We start from the raw sequence: 27,547 nt of genomic DNA on the forward strand, positions 1-27,547 counted from the left end.
TCAACCGGCCTTGAACAATGGACCAAATCCAAGGAGGTGACATTTAACAGAGATAAATATAAAGTCCAGCACTTTGATCCAAAATGAACATCTGGAGAAGCACACCAACAGCTGCGACTTAGTTGTTTTAGTTAATAGCAAGTTCAACGTGAATCCGCGGTGTGATACTGACTTCTGAAAAAAAAAAAAAAGAGTTTAGCCTTTGGTTACATTAATAGAGGATCTAGAATGAAGAAAGTGACAGTTTCTCATTATCAAACTGTACTCAGTTCTGACTACAAACTGGAACATGTCCAGAAGAGAGAAAGAATAGACGGAACTTGGAATATTTATTCTGGAAAAGACTTTGGGAAGAAAGTATTCAAACATATAAATGGTTGCCATGTAGAAGATGAGTTAGGTTTGCATCTTTGTGGCTTTCCAGGCTAGTTCAAGGAACTCCAGCCAAACGTTTTAGGGGGTGGAATTTGTCTCAATATAAGGACAATTAGGGTGTCTGAAGAAGAGGACCATCTGGGGACAGCTGATGTGTTTGGTCATCATGGCACCATTTAATGGCTAATCAGGAACACTGCTAGAAAAGAGACTATGAATGTCATTTCTTTCTCCTCAACTCTTGAAGAGTCAGTTACAGATGATTCAGAAAGAAGAAAATAACTGGCCAGTAAATGATGGGAAATCATGTAACTTTGCTAGTAATTAAATGAAAACTCAAACAGTAATAAATTGTCAATTAAACCTCAATTTTAAAAAAACAGCAATAGGGCTTCCCTGGTGGCGCAGTGGTTGCGCGCCCGCCTGCCGATGCGGGGGAACCGGGTTCGCGCCCCGGTCTGGGAGGATCCCACGTGCCGCGGAGCGGCTGGGCCCGTGAGCCATGGCCGCTGGGCCTGCGCGTCCGGAGCCTGTGCTCCGCAACGGGAGAGGCCGCAACGGAGGGAGACCCGCATACCACAAAAATAAATAAATAAATAAATAAATAAACAGCAATAAAATACGACTTTTGTCTGGTAGCAAAAATTAAAGAGAAATATAAATTCCAGTGTTGGTAAGGGTGCAATGAAATTGGGGTTTTCATTCATTGCTGTTGGCACTGATGCCTTTCGGAAAGCCTGGATATAAAGCGCTGTAATAGTGATAATACTTTTGTTCCAATAGTCCAACAGGCTATCTAACCAAAAGACAAGTTGAAAGTATGCAAATAGCCACTTGCCTGAAGATCTTCATTGTGGTATTACTTAAAATAGAAAGAAGCTGTAAGCAATTTAAACAATGAAAAGGAAGGTAACAGTTGAAGATGACAGGTCACCTACTCAATAGAGTGTGATATATCATTTACAAAGATAGTCATTTTCACTACAGCTGTAGGCAAAATGCATAGGACATGATATTAAGTGTGTATGTATAGGGAATTGTCAGCTATGAAATTCTAGATATGTGATGATTATAATTACATACCAAATAGATGGATATAGCAAAAGATAAGAAGGAAAATTTCCTCTTGAGTCCAGGTCTGCCACTAGCCAGCTGTGTCATCTTGGGTAAATCCCTTAACTTTTTTGTGCTTCAGCTGCCAGGTCTATAAAACAGGGTGTTTGCACTCAACGGTCCCCAATGTCCCTTCCAGTTTTATGATGTGACTAGAATGGACCCATTTGATGAAGAAACTGCATCCCAGTGGGATTAAGACATCAGCCACTGTCTTGTTTTCAGACTTCCCTCATCATACAGTGCTTCATCCATATTACATATTTTTAGAAATCAGTTTTGAGATGAGTAACAGATGAGAAAAAATAGAATTCCTTGATTCTTCTCAAATAACTTGCTGCATTTTGAAGGAGATTTAGCCATATGTTCCATAAGTACTTTACTATGGGGTAACATAAAACATTAGGAAACTTTATCCCAAAATGCCCCAGAATGATTGCAACTCAAGATACCGTGTTTGAGTATTATTTAAAGCACTGTTCTGGGTTTATTCACACCAAACAAAGGGAAGAGGTGGACGTTCAATAAGCTGATTTATTCACTTATATTTGAGTCTTTTAAAAAACGGTCCTCTAGGTGGTCACAAAGCACAGGGCTGATCTCCCTGTGCTATGCGGCTGCTTCACTTTGTTATAAAGCAGAAACTAACACACCATTGTAAAGCAATTATACTCCAATAAAGATGTTAAAAAAAAAAAAAGCGGTCCTTACCAAGTTCCTGAACCCCTGGTTTTGTATCCCAATCGATTTAAAAATGGTCAAAACACATTTATGTTTGTGTACTTACAAAACCATTTGATTCCTAGGGGATCTGAGAAGCAGGGTGACAGACATGAGCTTTCAGGTGAGAAACAAAAGCCTCCTAGTCATGCCAGACTCCCTCTGAAATTGTCCTCATCTGTTCAGAACTTTCTAGAAGGATGGTGACTTCTTAGTTCAGAACACTTCCTTTCATCAGGCAGAGCAGTCAAGCAGCACCCCTGCTCACCTTCACTCATCCCACCAGTGCAGCATCAACACGCCAAATGGCCTTTGTGGTCCCTGAGGTACTGGGGCGCGGGTGGTGGGTGGGTAGTTTCACTGCTCTGAGGATTCATACAACTTCGCAGACAGTGTTGTCTGATGTTTTCAGAAAATATTCCGTTTTCAATTGTCCAGGAAGAATTTTTAAGTAGCAGAGAGAGCCCACATCTAGATTACCTAAACATTAGAGGAGAGCTTGCATTTTACTTAAATATGCAAATGAGGCATCTATCCAGCACATAATTACATCCTCAAGGCAGAGTCCAGAATCTTGTAGTTTTGCTCAAAGGAAACACAAAACATTAGACATACAGTTCCGCAGCCAAATGCACGGCACAGAATCGCAAATGCTGCTATCAAACCACGGAAGAAAAGTCACTTACGAGTGTGAGCTTTATTAGTACTTTTGATTTCCTCTTTCTTTGCATTTATACCAGGCTGCTTTTAATAAAATGAAGACACTGGTCACTCCTTTGTTTACTTCTTTTGGAGGAACTGGAGAGTGAGTTGAAGACGGAGGCTGTGGCCCCATTTTGATGAGCACAGAGGACACAGACAGAGAGGCACATGAATACAAGGTAAGGAAGTAAAGCTGCTTGAACACAAGTAGAAGCAGCTCAGAGACACGCGAGCGCTGTCCTTTCAAATCAGTCACCTGACAATACTCTGAACTTATTTCAACAAGATCGCCACTGCTTAACCCTTGGGAAGCTCTGCTCCAGAAAGGCTGGCCCCAACCCCTCTGGGGCATCATCTAAGCACCTGAGCGTATGCTTTCCCAGCAACTCAGCTCCTCTTCCATTAGCTTTCAAGTCCCTTCCGGACTGGCTCACCTTGTCACTGTGGCCCATCGGTCACTGAGACAGAGCGGGTGCTAAAGGAATGCTTCTTGAATTAGAAAAGAACAAAAATGATGTACAACATCTAATACGGTGAATTTGACTTTGGTGGCAGTTTTACTCTATTGTCATGCAGTGTGATTTCAATCCCGCCTTTTTCACCTGTCTCCTTTCCCATTTATACCATCTTAGAGCCCAGAGGCCCCCCCGTTGTGGTCTTCACTGCAGGTAATGAACAACGACCAGATTTTGTCCCTCTCTTCTGTGGAATGGTCAATGCCCCCCGGAGGTCAGATCAGAATTTTGGAGGTGTTACCATCCTGACAGAGTTCCCTCAGATATTCTGATAATCTAACTGGCTGTCTTGTCTTCAGGCACCTTGAGAATCACTTACGAAATAGGTTTGCTATGGGCTTTTGATGGTGCGTGGCCACACTTTACATTTGGTATTGTCATACCCAACTTGGTCAACTACCCGATTCATCAGATTTGACCCAGATGACTTTCTGCTATTCCTCCCAATCAATTCCCCTGAAATACTGAAGATCTGTCAACCAGGAGGGAGCACCACAGCTTTGAAGGTGATTGCAACAGTGCAAACGGACGTGGCTGCAACCCTGGCAAACACACTGGATCCCGGAGCGACCACTCTGAGAAGCCTTGCCGGGAATCCATTCCAGCAGGCCCACTAGAAATGATTTTGCAGTAACACCTTGACCACAGGAGGTACAGCCTGGGCACCTAGAGGACACCCGTGAGGATGGGGGTCCAGCAGAAGGGTATCGGTGGAGACCAGGTCTACGAGGGTTGCCGCTGCTACTGTGAGATCTACAGATGGACATAGTACACTAGAACAACCATCACAAGAGGAACCAGAACTCCGAAAGAACATCCTTGCTACTCCTCCAGCATGGTGACTGGTACCCTGGGACCTATTACTTGTCCCAGCCACTCCTCTCCCAACCAGCTCCTTGGTGCCTCTTAGGGCATGTGTGTGGCCCTTGAGTGGCGATGGATGAAATCCTGGAAGGTCAGAGTCTCAGGGTTAGGAAAGTTATCCTAAGAAGCCCTCGGGACCTGGGATAGGCTGGCAGGCTCCAGCCCCATTGTATAATTTTAGTATATTGTTTGACAATTTCCAAACGAAAGGCACAATCTTTCTCAACCACAAGCTCTAAGGTTCGTGGCAGGAGGCCTGCTGTCCCACAATTCTTCAGGTCAGAGTTGGAATTCTCCCGGGTTCCACAGGTGAGCCCACCCTTAGGCTGTGCATCTGTGTATTTGCAAAAGGTGTGTGATTTTCTCCTGAAAAGGAAGCATGCATGAGGATAGGCACAGATAAGTACAGTGGAGACTCTAACACCAGACCGTAAGAAACAGAACACATACCCTAGTGCAGGTAAGAAATAGAAATGATTTTACCGCTCAGCATTTGCATATGGAGACGCGGTGCACACAATACTACGTGGCATTTTTCTTCAATTGATGCAACTCAGTAATTTTTATTGCAACTGGAAGACAATACATCACAGAAACTTTATGGTTAATTTTATCTTTGAGTCATTGGTTGTTCAGGAAAGAGTTGTATAATTTCTATGCATTCATGAATTTTTCAGTTTTTCTCCTGTTATTCTTTTTTAATTGATGCAGCCCAGTAATTTTTATTGCAACTGGAAGACAATACATCACAGAAACTTTATGGTAGGTCTGGGGAAAAGTGTTATTTACAATAAATGATGAAATAGTTTGTCTTTGGCAATATGATTACATATGAAGAATGCGAAATGCAAGTATGGATGCCTCCAAAGCAACACCATCAGGTCCCTAAACTTCGGCGGATTGTGCCTGCTTCCACACTGCTCCTCTAGGTAACGCGAGCGCAGCTGAACATCACTGTCTCCTCTATGGTTCTCCCTGTCTAGTCATGGTATTGGCAGTTTCATACAGAAAAAATACCGAAAAAAATTGGCTTTTGAAACCTTATTACTCGAGTAAAGGAACTTGGCCATCGAGGTCTATTGGCCAGAGGTCACATGACCCTAAGTAATGAGAGTAAACCTCTTGTCTTCTGATTGCTTTATCACTGTTATTTATTTATTTATTTTTCTGTAAAACAAAAGCAGAACTCAGAAATGTTACAGAATCAGAGTAGAAAAAAATGTACAAGTGTATAATGCTTCCCAGACACACACGGATACTTGTTTCTTCCACATTGTTACCATGGCAGTATAAGCAGTGAGTGTGAATGACAGCAGGATACTGGTTACTGAATCAGCTGTGAGCGTCGATGTCTCAACATACATACTCAAGAAATGCTGAATGTTTAAATAACTGAAATTGTGCTAAGAGTTTCATCTAAAAAAAAAAAGGGAGGGGTTGGGAACTCAGGCCACAGTCATGAAAGGATGAAAGACAATTTCTAGGTTTGATAGATTCACCATATCGAAGTCTTTGAGAATCCAATATGGAATATTAACTCTTTGCAAAAAGTAGGGAAGGCCATTCTCAACTTTTGCAAGTGAAATACAGTGGAAAACACTGTTGCATCTATTCCAAATAAATAGTTTCGATTTCAACACTAACAAAACGAACAGGAAGGGTACTTGTGAGCATGATCACAGTAAGAAGTGATCTTTCACCCAAGTCTGATTTCAAAAGTAGGACAGACAGCAAAATGCAGCACCATAGACACATTGGTTTCGGCTGTTAAAAGATGGATCATTTTAAAAATCGGATTTTCCTTCCTTCATTTTTGGTCAGTGAAGCTAGCACTTGTTTGCTGAACTGTGGAAGAACTGCAAGGTCACACGCTATATTCACGATAAAGCAACGGAGCTGATGAGTCTGTGCTTAATTCAAGAATAACCAGTAGGGGAGAGAGAGAGAGAGAACAGGAGTTTACCACCATCACCGGCTCTCTCTCAAAGGAAGAGGGGCTGACAGATGAATTCACAAAGGCAGGCGGGACTCTACAGAACACTGAATGCCATGTGTAAATCCTCATGGGATTCCAGAAGGGGGAACACCACACAACGTATATACTTTGATTTACACATTCCGTTACAAAGAAAAGAAAAAAAGACACCATTACAACTTTGTAACTGTGTTAACTGCGATATAAACCAAAGTCCCGAGTTTTGGCAGGTAACTAAAAAGAGGGTTATCACTTAGGTTATATAGCAAAAGTGTTGATGTATATTATATATAGTAGTATAAATAATAAAAAAGTATTATTTAAATTAGATCACAGTGCTGCATTATGTGCATAACAGTGTTTGATATAGTATTCGAGCTGGGACCTACGACACAAAGGATTTAACTGTCAACACTGGTTAAGTCACAATCAAGAGGGGACACGGAGTTCAAATGCGTTCTTTTGGTGGCAAAAAAAAAAAAAAAAAAAAAATCCTGAAGATGAAAGAAAAATACAGAAACATAAAAAAGAAAAAAGCAACATCTGGGCAGCTGTGATCCACCAGAAAGAAACGAGTCCCAACCTGAATCAAGTTTAAAAGGGAAAGAGAAGTCACATTGAGTTGAATCCAATCCCATATGGAAAACCCTCCCATGTAGGTCACTTGCACATAACTCTGATTCCTTCTCCGAGAGCCCTTTGATGACAGAGGCCAAGGGCCCACACACGTGGAGTGGCGGTCCCTGAAAGGAGGAACTGGTAGCACTTGGTGCTGAGCAGTCCTGCCGCGTCCCAGGACTGAGGTGGGCACAAAAGCCATCCGGACGGTTTTCCCTCTACAGAGCCCACAGCCCGAAGCCGTCCCGGGTGAGACCACCATTCAGTGCGACGGCCTTCTCCAGTGGCCCCGTGATATTCACAGCCATGCCCAGCAAGGGCCAGACACGCTGAAAATCAGCTCTTAGGAAAAGCCTCCCACACATCCCTTCTAAAAACTCAGCCCCAAGACTAAATAAAAAACCTGCTACAGTTGTCTTGGCCAGGGTTTTCTCACACCACCATCTCGATGTGGGTTGGGTTCATTTTAGTTTCAGATAGACAGTTTTACCAAAGAACTCTTGAACGTATATATACTGCTTAGAGAGGGGGAAGGGAGGGTGGAGCTTAGGGTATATCATAAGGCTGGGAAAAATCTATGATGCAAACCTTTTCCACATAATACTAGGTAAAGATAAAAGACAACTGTAGAAGCATAAAAATAACTGTCTACGTGTATATCATTTAAGAAAAAAAGAGCTTACAATCTCTTTCTCTTAAATGCGTCCGAGGACCAACAGCAAGTAACTGTAGATGTCATGGTGCCGACGGATGTGTTCACGTTTGTTTTCCAAAAGCATCTTCAAATATTGCTATAGTTCCCCATTTTCCCCTCCCCCCTGCCCCACGTGAGTATGTGAGATACTGGAATGAACATGAAACGCCACTTCTCCCAGCAGGAGAAACGAAAGCAAAAACACCACACCCCTTGAACGGTGCTCAGGCAATTTTTGTCAGACTAATGAGTACATAGGCTAGTTTGGAAGCTAAAAGAACACCTGACGTTTGGGAAGAAATTCCAAGACTAAAGTGATTACACTTGAGCAAAATATTCTTTCACAAATAGGCTTGTGCTTAAATTCTCTACTGCTCTTGGAGGAGGGGGTGAGAGAGGGTGCCTCCTGCCCCTTGGCTTGGCAAGGACATGGACAACCTCATTCTGCAATGAATTCACTACAAACGGCCACATACACATCGATACTTTTTTTTTTTCTCAACAATCAAAATACAAAGTTAAACACAATTGAGCCATTGTTTTGGTTATGCATAATGTGTATGCCTCCAAAAACAGAAGAAAAATAGAAAAAAGTACCCTCACTAAAGTTTCCCCTAGGTCTCCCAGCGGCTCCTACGAAGGGACTGAGGGAGACTCAGGAAAAATAACACTTAGAAAGCTGCCCGATGAGGTATTTATGCAAAAAGAGTGGTTCTGGAGTTAAGAACACACTTTTATAAGATATTTATCTATTTCTCAAAGAGATCAGAAAAGTAAATCACACACATTGCATTTTATTATTTTCTAAAAGAGGCCTTTGCTCCTTTAGAAAAAGGAAATGAGGGGAGACAGCCCACGGTGGGGTTTGAATTGGAAGAAATCCCCTGCCAGAAACAGTCCTGGATGTTTACCTCTGTCTTTCAGGAGGGAAGTCTGAATTTGACCTTGGGGGTGGGGTGAGGGTGGGGGACTGCGGTGGGCTCAGTCAGGTGACAACACAAAAAGTGTCGCCCAGGTTCCACAGCTGTGGATGGCTTTTGGGGTGTCAGATGTTTGGGGAGACAGAGGGAACAGAGCACTTCAAAAAGACATCCTTATTCCCATCTACACCCTGAACAAGTATGCTGGAAGTTTTCAGGTTCAGGTAATGAATTTGACCTGTGTAGGAGTGTAGATCTATTTTTTTTTTTTTTCCTCAGGTTCTCTCATCAGCAACCCAGAGGAAGATAATGCACCAGTTAATTTCCACCGTCCTGGCTGATGGAGCTTCTGACAGTGCCTGGTGCTGGCAGATGGGCTCCACAATGGCCCACCCTGTCCTGTTTTAAAAATCAAGATCAGCCCAGTGCCCTCCCTCTCCCTCACCATCCTCTCTTGAGCCATGGGAGTGGGCATTTTTGTTTATGTTTTAAAATTCCCTTCCATGTGGGTGGAAGATCAAATTCTTTTAGAGGGTTCTCTGGATCTCCCCAAATCATTTCTTTTAGGCAAAGATAACAGGAGTTTCTGGTCCGCGTGGCATCATCTGGTTGTCTAGATTCAGCGCTCACAATCTAGGTGGGCTTCATTCCAGGTTGGTTCGTGTGCCCAGGTGGTAGACGGCCAGCCCCTCCTTCCCACCATGAGATGGCGTCACGGGAAAACATCTGGGGCTGGTCCTTCCAACACCCGTGTCACTTCCTCCTTCCCATGTACCCTAACTCACACCCTCATCCAATAAGGCCCATCAGTGTGTTTCCCCTTCTCCTGGTGAATTTGCATAATTATTCACTGCCTTTTTCCTCGAAACCAAATCATGGTCATGGTTTTCTCAAGTCAGCGTCCCATAATTCTCTTGATTCTATCATACACACTCACTACTAAGTTTGCCCTCAAATTATTGCGTCATGGTAAACATGTACAGACAAAGAGAAAGGACACACTTTTCAACAGAGAATCAGAGGGGGTCGGGGCTGAAGTGCAGACAAGGCAGTGCAGAGCTCCACCATCCAGGCCCTACCAGAACACGAAGAGATTTTGTATTGCAAAGTAAGCTCCCCAACAGTCAGAATTTGTCCCTGAAGAAGGTTAAACCTTAAACACCTGCTTCAAAAAACAAAAACAAAATAATTGGAAAAAAGGGGGGAAAAAAACAACGAAAAAAATTAAAGGAAAGGAAAATAAAAGGAAAAAAAGAAGAAAACCAAAAGAACCTCTAAGCCTAAGGGCTTAAAAATTAGAGGCATAGCCTTTTCTCTATTTTCTATATTTATATGAAAATAATTCATGCTTCATGCTAAATACATTGTTTACCTTACAAGAACTTTATTTTTGAATAAAAAAAGTTTGTGTTTTTGTGATTTTTTTTTCTTTTTTTTTTTTTTTCTTTTTTCAAAGGAATTCCATGCATTGTGGATCAGAAATTTCTGCTGGCTACACTGGCTGAATGTGGAAATCATTGATTTTCGCAAAGATGAATCCTGACTGACAATAATTGCAAACTCCATTTTGAGGGCAGTATAGGAATTTGTTTTCCTTTCTTTTTTGCCATGTTTTACTTTAGTTTGTCCATCAATGTGCCTTTCATCTTTTAAAAATACACCACAATACTAATGGCAGGTTCTGTAGCTTTTTGTTTTGTTTTGTTTTCACTTGGATCAAATGGTTTTGACAGACAGAAAAAGATTTGTACCATGATTTCCTTCGTTAACAGCTACTGTAATTTCTTAGAACTTGATTTTCACTTGGGCAGTTAAGAAGACATAGCTTGCTTTTTGCATCAGTTTTTTTCTCTCTTTTTCTCTCGTGTGTGTGTGTGTGTGTGTGTGTGGTGTGTGTGTGTGTGTGTGGTGTGCGCGCATGCGTGCGTGTGCAGGACCAACCTTCAGGCTTATGGCTTGTGGAACCTTCTCTTCATTTAACGTAGAACAGAATTCAGTGATTAGCAACATCACTAAAAACGGACCCAGTTTCTTCTCATGAGTCACTGACACCTGTTGAACACGAACGGTCCAGTGTCCACCCCGGAAGATGCTACCAGGCTTCACGGTTAAGAAGCACAGAGGACTGGTGACCGCCTCCCCACCCCTGCATCGCACGCTTGGGGCAATGCCAAGGGTTTTCCTGGCACAATTGGATGCCCAGTGCCACGAGCTTGGGTCTGCTCCTAGGGGGACCAGGGGTCCTTCCTTCTCCTCAGTTGCCTTATGTGCATTCACTCAGCGAACCCAACTGGGTGCACATCCTGACCTTTTAAACCTAAAGGTTGGGCCTGATCGATGGTTACTTTGCACACGTGCCTTCTAAGTGCCGGATGTGTATCCCCGTGGCATTATCGTTGCCATCCCTGTGGATTCAGCCACGGGTTTCTGACAAGCTGGAGGAAGCAATGGTAATTTTGGCTTTTTCGGTTTTGTCTTCAGATAATGAAAAGCTTTTGTAAAACAGCTGAGTGTCAATATGAGTTCTATGGCTTCAATCTCCTTTAAACATAAAATTCTTAAGGGTCCAAAACAAAGGAGGGGGGCAAATTAAAAAAAAAAAAAAAAAAAAAAAGAAAGAAAACCAAACCAAAAAAAAAAAGAAAAAATAATAATAAATTGCTGATATTGCCACAAATCATTAGAAATCTCCTGACATGCTGAAACCAAATGGCCGTAAGTTCAAAACAAATCAGTGACTTGTTTTTAATTTTTTGTGGTTTCCTTTTGTTCTTTCTGCCCCTTTGCCGTCCGATTGGTGATGTTATTCAAACAGGACCGAATCCCCGCCAAGTGCAGGAGTGACCCCGCCGCCTCTTTCATCTCCTCGTCATCGCTCTCGGGGGGCTTTTCCGTGCGTCTCTTTTTGAGGGGCAGCGTGTCGCTGGGGACCTTCCTTGCCTTGGCGAGGTGCTGGCGCTTCTTGTGCTGGGACGCGTAGCCGCTGTCCCCCAGGGCATCCTTGGCCTCCTTCGGGCTGCGTTTCCTGTCATCCTCCTCCGTCTCGCTGTGGCTCTCGTGGCTCTGGAAGCTGCCCTCGCTGCCCTCGCTGCCCTCCTGGCTCCCCTTGGTGGCAAACTCGTAGTGGTCGTCGGCCGAGGAGGAGGAGACGGAGTCGCTGGCGGGCGAGGTGCTCCTGGCGTTGGAGGACTTGGCACTGCTGTAGTTGTGATCCTCCTTGGGGTCTCCACTGACCACCGGGGAGCCACACGACGGCTCGCTCTCAGTCCGCATCCGGCAGCTGGTGAGGCCGTTCCTGCGGGGCGGGGACAGCGGTGGGGAGGGGGGAGGTACGGGAGACAAGAGAGGACACGGATTAAACCCCTGTGACGAGACACCCAGCAGCCCCCTGCGTTCCCACAGCAGACGCTTGGACATCCAATCCGGCGATGTGCCAACAGGTGGGTCTGCTTTGAAGACAGGGTCCTAAATCCTGACACCTCCGTCTTCCCTGCTTATCTCCTATCATTGACATTTTCACTCAAGTTGTGCAGCTGAGACATCAAAACAACACTCTTTTGAAGTGACAGCGGTGGAAGCGCCATCTCTTCTATTAAACCATAAAAATCAAGCTGTGCTTGGTTTCACATACCCATCAACACCGCGGAGGAGACACCCCCGTGCGATGTTGGCTGGGTACTTCAGAGAAAAAAGGCCGCTCTGTTCTAAAGCGGCTCTGGTAGGAGCCTTTTGTTGGAAGACTAAATCTCATGTTCAGGAAAAAGAGAGATACCTGCCCTGTGGTGACAGCTACTCACTCCTGCGTCCCTTCCCTCATTCACTCATTCCACAAATATTCACTGCACACCTAATATAAATGCACGGCCTCAGGGAGGGTCCCGGGGGGAGGCATCCGAGGTGGAATCAAATCCAGACTGTCACAAAGATGTGCACAGATGAACAGAGAAGCAAGTCATGGTTAGATCACAGACGAGACAGCAATAAGCTACCATCTACTAAACTTACCACCTGCCAGGCGCCCTGCCGCGTCTGCACAGATGATTGCGTTTAACTATAAAGTGGGTATATTAGCATCCTTATTTTACGGATGCTGGAAGTGAGGTCTGGAGACGTCTGGTAATTTACTTAAAGCCACACAGCTAATGAGTAGCAGAGTTGGCATGAGAACCAAAGTCTTAAGCTTGAGCTCTTCGCAACATCATCAGACCGACTCTCACTCTTTTCTGATTTCCCTATAACTAGGTCACCTGCTGTATATTCCCATCGGGACCCGACAGCACTCATCACACCTCTGATCACGTTATCGTGTCCGTATGTCTGAGCAGTGAACTGACCTCCCTTGTGCTTCCTTAGTGGCAAAGTGGGTATAGCATCTGCCCCCTGCTTCACGGGGTTGTTGGGCTGAGGATGTGGGCGAACGCCTGCCGGCACCTGGACCAGCGCCTGGCATAGCAGCAAGGACTGTGATGCTTATTGCTGGTTCGGCCACACACCCTGTGGAACGAGCACCGATCCCGTCTGCACGGCAGCGGTAATCCTGATGGTGCCTGGCACACAGAAGGCGTTCGTAAGAGGCAGTGATCGGAGATGAATACCCACAGGTGGGGAGGGTTACTTACAGCTGGAGGGGGCAGAGAGGGGGCACAAGGAGGTTTGTGGAAGACATGGCATCTGGCCTTGGATGTGAGGGCCGGAGGTTCTAGGCAGGGAGGAGAATTCCACGAGCAAAAGAGTAAGAAAAAGGCAAGTGTTGCAAAAATCTAATTCTTAGTGAATCTGGGTGAAAGGTATATATGGTGTTCATTGTGCTTGCCTTTCTTTTTTCTCCACAGGTGAAACATATTTTTAAGTAAAACGTTTGGGGTGCAGGGTGGAGGAGTGGGAGAAATACACCAGAATGAAAGCAATGGTACATTTCAGTTCCATGCTATCATAGGAGGGAAGGTTCTGAGCCTGAGAACTTCTTTTTCTCTCTTTCTCTTTCCAGGATATAAGCAAGCATAAACCATAATGGAAAAGAATATTTAAAAATATGTATATATGAGTATAACTGAATCACGTTGCTGTACAGCAGTAATTAACACAACATTGTGAATCAACTATACTTAAAAAAAAACAAACAAGGATATAAGCAAGCATGAGAGAAGCACTCAAGACACACCAGAATCACACTGAGACCTTCTTCGTAAAGGCATCATAGGAAGTGAAGGATAAGAGAGCAGCGAATCACTTCCCTAGCTCTTGAATTCAAGGTTGTGTAGTGCAGGGTCTCTGGTTCCTCCCGGAAACACACTGCACGTCAACAAGGATTCCACACCCCACACCTTGCAGCGCTGGCCCCACACAACCACTTCACAGACAGACAAACAGAATAAACTCAGGGAGCCCCGTGACTCATCCGAGGTGGCCCTACTAGTTCTCAAAGACGGCTCAGGCAGGAAACTTAAATGTCTCCCTGTCCTCCCCAGGAACCAAGCTTACTGTGATGAAGACAGGAAACAACTTACCATTTGACAACATTTCTGGATGAAAACAGGTACACAGACGTAACTTCTCGGAGTCAGAATTAAAATATAAATACATCTCTCTCACACTTGATATTGATACAATTAGCTTTCCCTGAGATTTTAGCATGGGCTCATAATCCATAAATTACACACAAACTCAGTAGGAAGTGACAAGCTCCTTCAATTATTAATCACTCGATGCAATGTTGTTCATGGTGGGACATGCTGGCTGCACTGACTTGGTGTCAGAGACCTCCTGCTGCAGGGGCTGTCATTCTGGGGAGCCAACTACTTTAAAAGAAGAAACCAGGCATCCTGGACATGTTGGAAGGGGGATTTCTAACCACCTCCTTAAAAATCATTCATTAAAATGAACACTCGATACATCTGAAATGCCTGCCATTTTTCAGTTTTAGCTAAGCTTCTATGTAACAATACTCACAACACTCATGTGAGCATAAATTAAAGCCACCCGATTCTACTAGGATGCCACAGAACCACATGTTATTCATCTCAAATAAAAACCTGGTATTCATTCTCTCGTCAAATTGGCGGGGCGGGGGGGGGGGCGGGGGCGGGAAATACTGAACGTAAAAGGTGAGAAATCACATTAGTTCAGGCCAACAATGAGCAACGCTTGCAACTAACAAGTTAAGGTATAGCTTCTGATGAGACATGGCCATTTTGCTGGTTTTTGTACGGGTTCATGATTTGTTCCATTATCGTATCATCAGTATTGATCTCAGTGTTGTCTCCACCTTTCACTTGTGTACTAGGGTTCTCTCTGGAGCTGGTGGTTTTAAACCGAGCTAGCATTGAGGGTGAAGTTGTCCTCCTTAGGGATTTACTTGAGAACACTGGTCTTTTGCCAACTGTGAAAAGAAGAAGGTGCAATTAATGGGATAATAGAAGCAGCACTAGAAGTGCGGCGCTTCTGTCCAAAACCGACTGTAGGTAGAAAGACACAGAGGACAAGAGATGACCTGAAGCTTCCATTTCCAGCCAGTTGGCAGAGGAGACATTTAGAAGGCATTCTTCCAACTATCATACAAAAGATCCTGGATAAAGGGCAGCAACATATTTCTGAGTCATTGCTGGGTTCCCTGGAAAATAAGGGGACTCTTAGAGCTCTACATAAATGCACATGTACCAAAAGAACTTCACACACACACAGACGAAAATCTAAAAAAAAACGGGACAGAATCTGAAATGTGATCAGTTGGCAAGCAGGAAAAGCAGGGTTTTCATGAGGCAAATGCCTCCTCTAGCCCTGGGACAAGAGCCCAAGCTGAGGGGGAGGGAACGGCAGGAGGATTGATTTGGGCAGCTCCCGGGTTTCTGTGGCCCCTTGAGGGGGTTAAAGTGGCCTTGGATGCTTTGGTCCCCAGGCTACCAGCAGAAGTTTTAAAAGCAAATGCTCTCTTGAAGAAAGCCAGCCACATTGAGGCCGTCAGGATTCCTGTATATCAAGTTTAATCAAACATTCAAGTAGAAGCTCATAACCTAAAATCACCAAACAGGCCACTAGGAACGTATAAATGTAAAAATGCCACATAAAAAGCTAGGACCCTTGAATGATGACGCCTTCAATGAGATCCTAGGGAAAAATAACTGCCCCTCACAGGCAGACAATGGGGATAAAAGCCAGCCTTGACCTCAGCTCCAGATGGAACTGGAGACAAGAAAAGCCTCCCTTGAGAATTTTTAACCACAAGCCTGAAGTCTTGTGGGTATGAGGCCAGAATTCTACTGTGTGGACCAAAAGACCTTAAGCTAAATTTAGTTTCAAGTGCCCAACTGTGCCTACTAGAAGAAAATACAAACCCTTTTTGGAAGAACATACTTTAAACCCAGGCCGCAAAGAATTCCCACAGATAAGATTTTAAGGAAGATAGGTTCACAATGAAAAAAAAAATCATTAAATGCAAAAGAAATAAGCCACCATAAAGAGACAACAGAAAAAACATCCTATAGAATCTGAACTGCAAAGTCTGAAAATATTGCAGTAATTAGGCACAGAATGTAAACTATGTATAAAAAAATAAAAGAGGGAATTGACAAATATTAGAAAGAAAGACTGGATTATTAAAACCAAGCAGACAGGTTTTGGAATGCATCAAATAGAATTTCTAGAGCTGAAAAAAAATAATCCCTGAAATTAAAAAACTCAATGTAATTGAGTTGTAAAAAAAAAAAAAGTATAAAAAATTAGTGAATTGAAAGATGGAGCTAAAGATATGATAGAAAATGCAGCAGAGAGAGATGACGAGATTGAAAATATGGAAGAGAGATTGGGTAATATGGCACATAGTAAGAAGATCCAATATAAATCTAACTGGAGTTCCAGGGCGAAAGGAAAAATGGGGAAGATCCAATCCCAGAATAGAAAATGGCTGAGAATTTTCTAGTTTTGATGAAAGTTACCAATCTTCAGATTCAGAAAGCCAACAAGTCCCATGGAGGATAAATAAAAAGAAATGCATATCTAGATACATCATAGTCATCACAGACAATACAAAAAAAAAAAAGGAGTAGAAAGGAAACACATTACCTAAGGAGAAGTAGCAATTAAGATAAAACCAACGACACAGATGAAGGTGGAACAATATTCTCAAAGTGAAAGAGAAAAAAATAACTGTCAAACTACAATACTATTGTCTAAGAATGAAGGCAAAATAAATATATTTTCAGACAAAAATTCAAGACTTTAATTAAAAGCAGATACTCAGCTATAGGAACTTCTTAAGAAAATTTTTCAGAAAAAAAAAAGAAAATGATCCAAAAAGAAAGGTCTGACTTAGAAAACAAACTTATGGTTACCAAAGAGGAAAGGTGGAGGGTAGAGATAAATTAGGAGGCTGGGATTAACATATACACACTACTATATATAAAATAGATAATCAACAAGGACCTGCTATATAGCATAGGGAACTTTACTCAGTACTCTGTAATAACCTACATGGGAAAAGAATCTGAAAAAGAATAGATATATGTGTATGTATAACTGAATCACTTTGCTGTACACCTGAAACTAACAACATTGTAAATCTACTATACTCCAGTGTAAAATAAAAATGAAAAACAAAAACAAAAAGAAAGGTCTCAGATGCAAGAAAAAAAATGATAAGCAAAGAAAATGTAATCAAGTATTGACTAGACAATACAATAGAGTCGTCCCTTGGTGTCTGTGGGGTTTTGGTTCCAGGACCCCCACAGGTACCCAAATCTGCAAACACTCAAGTCCCTTATATAAAATGGTATAGTATTTGCTTATAACCTACGCACATCCTCCCATACACTGCAAATCATCTCTAGATTACTGATAATGCCTAATACAATGTAAATGCGATGTAAATAGTTGCTGGTGCACAGGGCAAACAAATTTTGATTTTTGGAACTTTCTGGAATTCTTTTTTTTCCCCGAATATTTTCTATCAGCAGTTGATTGAATCTATGGATGCCGAATCTGTGGATATGGAGGGCTGACTATAATAACAACTGACTTAAAAAAAAAACAAACAAACAAGAAAGTGAAATAGAACTAAAGTCCTAGACAAATGTAGCATATCATTTGGGAGGTGGAGAGAACAGAAGTTAAAGCATTCCAGGGGCCTTGTATTGATCAGGAGGTTAAAGATACTGATTAACTCTACACATTTTAAAATATTCATGTTAAAAGTTCTAGGATCAACACTAAAAGAAGAGAAAAATATATATAATTTCTAAACCATCAGAAGAGGGGGAAAAGGAATGAGGAGTGGAAGAATCGTGATCAATTTAAAACGATGTTAGAAAGGAATCTGGAAAAGGGGGGACAAACAAATGCAAACTAAGATGGTAGAAATAAATCCAAATATGTCATTTAAAATGGGCTAAAAATCTTCATTAAAAGGTAAAGCTCATGAACACAGATTTTTTAAAAAGCCACATGCTGCTTATAAGAGATGAACCGAAAACATAAGGATTAAGAAAGGTTAAAAGTAAAAGGAGGAAAAACATTGTGCCATGCTGGTGTAGCTACATTAAAACCAGATAAGATAGATTTTTAAGGCAAAAATCCTTATTACAGATAAAGAGAGTCATTAAACATTCATAAAGGTTCAATTCACCAGGAAGATATAACTGTTCTAAACATGGAGACCTCCAATTAGATAGCTTCAAAATACACCCCAAATTGGAAGAGTTATAAGGAGAAATGATCAAACCCACATCTCCTTCCCTCCCTCCTTCCTTCCCTCCACCCCCCCCCACTCCCAAGACACACACAGACATGGTTAATAGGTAGACTTGACCTAATGGACATACAAAGAACATGTGCTCATAATGGAGAAGGTATATTATTTTGAAGCACACACAAAATATTTATAAAAACTGATATACACTACTAGGCCACATAGCAAGTCTCCACAAATATCAAAAAAGCAGTATCTTACAGGTCAATTCTCTGACCACAATGTAGTATAATTAATAATCAATGCTGAAGAGGTAACTAAAAGCAGAAATCAGAAATAACCACCTCCTCCTAGGTTTGAAAATTTAAAGACACACTTCTAAAAACATGTATGGGTCAAAGAAGGAATCAAAATGGAAATTAGAAAATACTTTGAACCTGTAACAATAATGAAAATAAAAGGTATCAAAATTTACAGATGCAACTAAGCAGTCATTTGAAGGAAATTATAACCTTAAACTTTTATATAAAAAGAAGAAAAGTTTAAAATAAAAGTATCCAATCCAGACCACCACAACAAAAAAGAATAAGCTCAAAGAAAGAAAGGAAATTATAAAGTAGCAGAAATCAATGAAATAGAGACTAGATACAACCTTATGCCAACATATTTGAAAACAGGTGAAATGGACAAATCCCTACAGTTACCAAAATGAATTTAAAAAGAAATAAAAAATAAGCTATGCTATAATCATTAAAGAAATTAAATCAATAGTTAAAAATCACCCCCCAAAGAAAACACCAGCTCCACAGTGTTTTGCAAGTAAGGTCCATCAAACATTAAGCAACAGATAATTCCAATCTTACCTAATCTCAGAGAATCTAATAGCAAATACTCTTTAACTCATTATATGAGAATAATGTAATCCTGACACGAAAACTAGATAAAAATGGCACTAGAGAAACATGGACATGGACAAATACGCAAAATTCATACATAAGATGTTAGCGTACCAATACTAGCAATATGTAAAAAATATAATGTATCATAAGCATATCAGAAATGCAGATTTTACTCAAAATTGGGAATTTATAATGTAATTCACCAAGTAAAAAACAATGAGAGAAAAAATTTATAGTTATCTTAAATGATGTAAACATTTCATTGATGAAATTCAACAATCATTTATGATAAAGTATCATAGCAAGCCAAAAATAGAAGGAATTTTTTTGTTGTGATAAAGTATATTTCCTATAAAAACCTATAACAAACATTGTATCAATTGTTCATCAATAACATAGCTCCCTTTAAAATAAGACACAATATAAAGATGTCTATTACCATTACTTTTACTCAGAGGTCCTAACTGCAATAGGACAGGAAAAATAAAGGATATAAGAATTAGAAAAATCCACACCATTATTTATATAAGATATAATTTTATACATAGAAGAATCTACAGATGAATTATTAAAGTTACTAAGGTGGTTTATTTTATTTAGCAAGGTTGCTGGAAAAAATCAATATACAAATAATTAACTCCAGATGGATTATAGATTGAAATGAGTGGGAAAAACTTTTAAAATCTTTTAGAAAAAAACTATAGAAGACCATACGATCTTGGAACAGGGACTTTTTAAAGACACTAGATTTCATTACAAAATGATTACCAAGCATGAGAATTAAGAGCTACTGTTCATCAAAAGACATTATTATGGACCATGAAATGACCATCCACAAACTTAGAAAAGTTATTAGCAACACATATAGTCAATAAAGGATTAATATCCAGAATATACAAAGAACTCCTACAAAGATAAGAAAGAGAAACAACCTGATAGAAAACTGAATAAAAATGGTGAGCAAGCAATCCATCAAAGAGCACATTCAAGCAGCCAATTAAATATATGAAGAACTGTGCAATATCTTTAGTAAGAAGGGAAATGGAAATTAAAATGCAATGAGATACTGTCACATATTCACTAGATTGGTTGAAATTGCAAAGTATGACAATTCCAAATGTCTGTGAAGATGGAGAGGAATGGGAAATATCATACTCTGCTGGTAGGAGTGTAAATGGACACAAGCACTCTAGAAAACAATTTGTCATCACCTGGTAAAGCTGAGCATGTTCATACCTTACAAACCAACAATTCCCACACCTGGACATGCATCTTAAATGAAACTGGAGACATGTATAGGAATTTCCATAGCAGCTTTGCTTGTAACAGCGAAGAACTATAAACAATTCAAATGTCTTAAAAAAAATTGTGGTATAGCCACATAGTGGAATATTATACAGCCATGAAAATCATCATCAGTTACAACTATATGCAGCAAACCAAATAAACTTAATAATGAATAAAAAGAGCAAGTTGGAAAGAAGACATATAGTATCATTCTAGTTATAGAAAACTCAAAACCAAGCAAAACTAAATATAGTATTTACAGATATCAAAAACACTTTTAGAAACCTAGGAATAGTAAATACAAAATTTGGGATTATGGCTATCTTTCAGATAGCAGGTGCAGGGGCCTCTGGTGCTTGCTCCAGCTGGGTAGCCCTTGCCAGGAAGCATATGGGTTCAACAACTCCAGGACTTCTGTCTCAGTGGTCACCTCCAGGGCGGGGGCAGGAAGGAGCACAATTTTCTCCCATGAGCTGCAAATTGTCCCCTTAAAAGACTCAGGTAAATGTGACTCCCTCTCTGTACTAGATCGCAGAACACAACAGGAATGATCCTGAAACTCTCCTCTATGAACCGTTTTGCATTTGGCACAGTTCTGCATACCGGGAGAGCAGAGGATTTTTAGATACAATAGGAAAAGCCACCTGGACTTTCAAACCAATACCATTGATTTGAAACATGAGGAGCAGCTCCAGAACGCTGATCAAATTTTACACAGGGAACTTGCTGGTCATCGTTTAGATTTCTGGACCAGAAGAGACAGAAGTCAAGACAAAAAGCCGAGCCAGCAGCCGAGTACGAACTCTTGTGCATCCTTTGTCCTCCTGGTATTTTCTCCTCTTCCCTTTAACTGCTCTCTTTAGTAATATTTCCTCCTCTCCTTCCCACCACTAAGCATAACCTAATACTGAGTTTTAGAATTGCCTTCAAAGACCATGGTTTCAGAAGATAAAATCTGACAGGTACTTGGTTTTTAAAAAACAAAACAAAATACAATACAAAAGAAAAAGATCAGTGGCAAACTTTCCCTCCAGTTGTATAACTGGTCCCCACCCTGTCTTAAAACTGAAGGTTGCAGGCTTCCTAAACTCCTGTGACAAACATCTTCTCCAAGGGAAAGACAAAGAGAATGACGAGGAGTAGATCTAAAGCTGATACACAGGTTTTCCTGGTGACTCTATATTGACAGGACCTATGTATTAATCTTTTGTATGTATAGAACCATTAATTTCTGACTTGCTTCCTGTTCCACGGGAAGTACAGTTTTCACTTGAGGTTCTTAGAGATCCAAATACAATTAAGCAGTCTTAGGTGGTGATCAAATGGAACTTCCTTATAATTTTACAACACGCTATGGTTTAGACTACTGTCATGACTCCTCAAAACCATGGCTTTGCCACAAATGTGCACTGTCCTCAAGGTGGCACAGAAGCCCAATCTAAAGCCTTTTCTGGGGTTTGGGACTAAGCTTCAGGTACCCAGAAAGGGGACCTGGGAAGGTCTGTGGAGGGCAGGTTGGATGACTCCGTAAGGCTCTCTCCATTACTCATTTCATTTTTTTTCCTTTTTAAAAGTTTGTGGTAAAATACACAAACAAAAACCCCTATCATCTTAACCTTTTTGAAGCATACAGTTCAGTGGCATTAAATACATTCATAACATTGTGCAGGCATCCCCACCATCCATCTCCAGAACCCTTCGTCTTGTAAAATTGTAACTCTGTCCCCATTAAACAATTTACCCCCCCATTCCCTCTCTCCATAGTTACTGGCAACTACCATTCTATGTTCTCTCTCTATGAATCGGACTGCTCTAGGTACCTCACATAAGTGGAATCTTACAGTATTTGTCTTCGTGAGTGTCTTATTTCACTTAACATAAATGTCCTCAAGGTTCATCCATACTGTAGCATGTATCAGAACTTCCTTCCATTTTAAGGCTGGATATTCTATTGTGTGTATAGGTACCACATTTTGCTTGTTTGTTCATCTGCTGATGGACTCTTGAGTTGCTTACACGTTTTAGCTACTGTGTGAATAATGCTGCTACGAACACGGATGTACAGATATCTCTTTGAGAACCTGCTTTCAATTCTTTTGGGTATATACCCAGGAGTGGAATTGATGGATCATATGTTAGTTCCTATTTTTAATTTTTGGAGGACTGCCATCCTGTTTTCCACAGTGGTTGCACCATTTTACAACCCTACCAACAGTGCTCAAGGGTTCCAATTTTTCCACACCCTTGGCAACACCTGTTATTTTCTGTTTTCTTGATAGTGCCATCCTAATGGGGGTTAAGTGGTATCTCACTCTGGTTTTGATTTGCATTTCCCTAATGATTAGTGATGTTGAGCATTTTTCTATGTGCTTATTGATTACCTGTGTTTCTTCTTTGGACATAAGTCCGTTCAAGTCCTTTCCCACTTATGAATAGGGTTGTCTGTTTTTCTAATTATTTATTTACTGAACACCTGTATAATGTTTACTGTGCGCCAGGCATGTAACTGTGTGTTAATCCTAATAACTCATGAGGCAGGTGCTGGTTTTCTTGTGAGAAGCCCGGGTACACCTGGCCCAAGGTCACATAGCTGCAGGCTATGGACCCAGGAAACTTGGTCCCCCAAGTTCCTGCATGCAATTTCTGTGCTCTCTTGACATACGAAGGATGGCCCTCCCACCAGTTCTCTCTCAATCCTCTGGCAAGCCCTGGACGTTTAATTTTTCTCTGCCACCTGAGAGGTCACTTGGGGTCAAAAAGTCTTAAGAGTTGAAAACAAGGTGGCTTAGACCCAGGAGATTGCTATGGCCTGTACCTGGGAAGCAGCCCATAATTCTATGAATGTAAGAAATCTTATGCTCCCATTTCCCAAGAGTTCCAGAAACAGTTCCTCTTGGATTAGAATTGTTAGTCCCATTCAGCTAATTCTCTGCAAGGAATTTCACTGGAGAAACAGCAGAAGACATGGGCATAAAACTATGAGACGTGGGAACAGTTATTCTGAGGATAATGCGTCTTGAGGACTCTCTGCCCAAAGCAAATTTAAAAATAAGCAGGTCTCCAATGTCTAAGGATGGGCCGATCCCTGAGGTTATTGAGTAAAAAGTCAACACTGTAAAGTCAATTATACTATTGACAGATACTCTTACAAGGAGATTACACATCATAATTATATGCAAAGGACCCCAGCAAATACAAGCTGTGTAATGATCTGCTAATAAAAGTAACACTCCATCTATGTCAATAACAGTTTCAGAGTTAAGACAAACAAACATGGCCTTTGCCACTCAGTGGAGGAAAAAAAAAAATCCCTGAAAGACAAATATTTTCACTTAAGGAGAAGTTGCTTAGACTCACACAGAAAACCTGTCACACGAAGCAGAGTAGGAAACAGGTCTTCAGGGGGTGCTAATGACTTTATGGCCCTCCTGCCAGCCCCAGTTGAACTGATGGGGGCAGCAACCCCTGTAAACATGTGAACACCCCCAGGGACCCTTGGTCACTGCCACATGGTCTGATGGATGACGTTTGCTGTTGTTCTATTCTCTGCTGGACTGTTTTCCCTTTAACCTTAGTTGAATTTAGGTTCAACTGACACATGGCCAAATTTAAAAAAATTGCAATTGCAATGAACGTGAAAAAGCAAAACAAGACCCCCCCGTCCCCTCCAAACACTTCTTAATGGGTTTTACACAGTCTCCCGCAAATACCCACCTAGCTATGTTTATGTTCATTTTTCCTGAAAGTGTCGCACTGCCTCCTATTTGGGCCACAAAGAGGGCAAAGGTATTATAAGCAAGGGTCCCTGATCTTCCAGAACCTGTGACATTCCTCTCCCTAATGTCCCTTAAACTGAGGTGGAAAGTGCAGAATTGGTATTTGGAAAATGGACTGCTAACGCACTTCTTATCTCTATTTATGCAATTGGGAACTTGTCTAGTTTCTGCAAACTGCGGTTGTACATTTCACCGAAGTGATTCTGCTTAAACCTCCTGTGATGTTGAGGAAGGTCACTCTTCGACTATGAGTGCTTTTGTAAGGGGACAGACGTTATGAAGCTGTTGTCACTCAGCCCCAATCCCAGCCTACTGTAGTGTTTCGTAGGCTGGGGCAGGCTGGGCTGGGCAAGCCACATTTCTGCAGCACTCCTGGCTCTGCCTTCGAGAGACTGGCAAGGGGGTGGAGGAAGAGGGGACACGCTCCTTCCTGTGTGCTTCCTGTTCCTGCATCACCCCAGCAATGCCTCTTCCCCTCTGCAGCGCCAGTTCATTCCTGTAGCAGCTGCTGAATCCAGTTTGTGATTCTTCCAATACCGGAGACCCAACTTCTTCACGTTCCCTGAGAGGTACGTTCACTGGCAGGAGCTTTCTCCTTAGAGATACCTCTGGTCCTTCTACGGGTCCCTCCTCTGAGCTCAGAGATTCCAGCCCAGCTCAGTGGTACCTCCTAAGAGGTCTGGATCCCAGCCCCAGCCCCTCCTCTGAGGTCTGAGGTCCAGCTTTGAGGGGCAGTCACTCCAACCTCACCCGAGGGGATGTGGCTGCTTCCTACAACTGTTTCCTCCGTGATACCCTGAGTTCTCTGTTACCCGTCCAGTTGCCTGGTTAATAACTTTCTACCTGGTTAACGGTTCTTTATTTTGAAGTCTCTCTATTCGAGTACCTAGTGTGGCTTCTGTTTCCCAACTGGATCTGACTGATGCATAGGTCTAGCCCTGAACCTGTTTGTGGTCTTTTACCGTGGAAGGAGCCTAGGTGAGGCACTGGCTGGACTGGACGAGTAGCAACTCTTTTACCAGAAACAAGACATCATTGTTTTGCTGTAGTGCTATGTTATCTTCTAACCAGAACATAACCAGTTAAAAAAATTATATTTTACATAATGCTTCTAGAGGCTAATCAGTAAATTTTTGCAATAATATATGCCATGAGGGTAATAATTAAAATTAGGAATTAAAATTAGGAGCAGCTCCTGCTGAAGGCCAGCCCGGTCTCAGGCCTCCCTTAGCTCTGCCTGGCTCTTCCCTTCTCTGAGGGAATGGCTGGAGCCACATGGAGAGCTTCGTTTGCTTTCAAAGGCACTGAAAAGATGCTGAAGACGACAAACTGAAAGTCTGTACCTAGCATCTGCTCAGGAAAGTAGATTGTTACTCCCCGTGAGAACAGTCTATGGTCTCAAAGTCTTCTCAGCCAGGTAAACTAGGAGGTTAGGCAGGAACAATTTTAAGAATGAATGGAAAACAGAATGTCTCTCTCATAATGTGAGGCCAAGGCATGGATATTTTGGCTTCACGGAAGAGGCTTACCATTTATGAATTCAATTACTGATCTCAGGGTATCTAAGAAAAATAGGGGAGAAGTACAAGAAAAAGAACCTTCCCATATTTGGAAAGTATCACCATGTCTGGTTAATAGAAATGATAAGTGGTTTTTATCATTCTATGACTATTCTAATTCCTACCAACTTTCCTCCTTAGCAGGTTCCAAATGCCAGCGCCTGCCATGAAGATTAAGGACTTCCATCCTGGCAAAAGTAGTTGGTTTGCTGGGAGGATTAAAAGACCCAAGTGAGTGGAGAATCTCCACATGGTTGGTTCACATCAGGGAGCTCGACCCTACATGTCCCTCAGGGCCCAGTTAACAGACTTCCTGGGATGGTTTCCTTTGGGACATGAAACACTATGAAGGCAAAATCGCCATTAGGTGTGAACTTGATCCAAACGTGCAGGAAAGAAGCTAGAAGGTGATGCTGTGAAGGGGTGCAGCCCAGCATGGCAGGCCTTTTCTAAACAAGTAGCTGTGCAACATGCAATGAGACATCAGCCAAGTGAGTGAGACCCAGCCCCTGTCCTCAGCAAGCAAACACAGAGGACAGAGGGACACACACACCTAGGGTCACTCATCAAAGGGTCACGACCAGAGCATGGGCTTATGGGTTCCAAGAGAAGAGAAATTAATCTGATGTTGGCTCAGAGGCCTGTGCAGAAAAGCTTTGTGAAGGAATCATTTTTGTGATGGGCCATGAAGGATATGCTGCCTTGTCTATGGCGTCGGAGGGAAATCAACAGAGGGGAAACTGTATGAATAAGATGGGCAAACACTGGATGTATGTGGAGAACAAATTTGGCTCAAGGAGATGGGAGGACCAGGGGGACATCAGGGTGATGTGGTGGGAGCCAAGGAGGATGCCTTTGCAGACAGCTGGAGAGGCACATTTTAGGAAATCAGTCTGGCGATGGTTGATGGGTGGGCGAGGGCGGGGAGAGAAGCAGCAAGGAATAGGAGGAAGGCATTCAAACTGGTGCGTGTGAGGCTTCCAAGCTAGCGACAGACCCTACTCTGGGGCTGGCAGAGGAGATGAGAAGGATGGAGGAAAGAAATTTCCCAAGGAAGAGTTCATGTGGTTTGGCAACTGACTGGATTCGCAGAAGCAGGGGAACTGATGCCACCTGGTATTTATACATCACTTACCAAAGCACTTTTCACACATGATTTTTTGCATGTGAGTTTCACTGCAACCCTTCCCAGGACTAGAGGATTTCATGGATGAGGGAACTGAGGCCCAGAGAGGTCAGACATCCCCCCAAAGTCAAAGGACTGGGAAGTGACAGGGCTAAGTCTAGAGGTCGACCAGCTAGCCTAGAATCTAATGACTAACTTGCCCACCATTTCCTTCTGTTCACCTTATCCCACCTTTTTAGAATAAAGCAACTTAGTTTCATCTGTCTTCATTTAATCTGCAAAGAGACCAGGATAATTTGATGGCCCAAGAAGGAGAAGTTGGCACTTGGATTGGGGTCCCTGGGAGCTACTTTAACTTTTTCGAACACCCAAACTATTTCTGTGTTTACTACTTAGAGGGCTGGTCTTCTCCATCCCCTCGAGTAGCCCCGGGGGACACACGGTGTCCTTCCCGCTCCTCAGCTGGGCTTGGCCCAGCAAGCTTCTCCCTTACCTCACGGCTGCTGTCATTCCAATGGGAGTGATTGGCAATGGCCGGACTCCGGGAAACAGGCCTCGGCTCAGAACCCGCGTTCCGTTTTGTATCACTCCTGGAGGAACTGAAAGAGCAAAAAGGGAGAAGACACCACACGTGAATCCAACTGTGAAGATTTCTGTTCTGAGTCAGAAATTTTGGATACACCAGAGAACGAGAGAGAGAAGGGAGAAGTAGATAGTCACAGGTA

The 27,547-nt window shown here is 42.2% G+C and overlaps 1 protein-coding gene across 7 annotated transcripts in view; it reads right to left on the bottom strand.

The window, feature by feature from the left end:
• Positions 1-8,074: 8,074 nt before the first annotated feature.
• The window catches only part of FOXN3 (forkhead box N3), a 239,605-nt gene continuing 220,132 nt past the window's right edge, over positions 8,075-27,547 (bottom strand). For 4 of the 7 annotated variants that reach the window (XM_028496297.2, XM_028496296.2, XM_028496295.2 and 1 more), the window contains 3 exons: positions 27,316-27,421; positions 12,831-13,043; positions 8,075-11,791 (listed from right to left, as the gene is read on the bottom strand). In XM_028496297.2, the coding sequence (XP_028352098.1) occupies positions 11,242-11,791; positions 12,831-13,043; positions 27,316-27,421 (869 nt within the window). In that variant the 3' untranslated portion in view covers positions 8,075-11,241. The remainder of the gene's footprint in view (positions 11,792-12,830; positions 13,044-27,315; positions 27,422-27,547) is intronic. The other 3 variants (XM_028496301.2, XM_028496299.2, XM_028496298.2) reach the window with 1 other exon arrangement.

This window comes from Physeter macrocephalus, chromosome 11, assembly GCF_002837175.3.
Source record: "Physeter macrocephalus isolate SW-GA chromosome 11, ASM283717v5, whole genome shotgun sequence".
NCBI classification, from domain to species: domain Eukaryota; kingdom Metazoa; phylum Chordata; class Mammalia; order Artiodactyla; family Physeteridae; genus Physeter; species Physeter macrocephalus.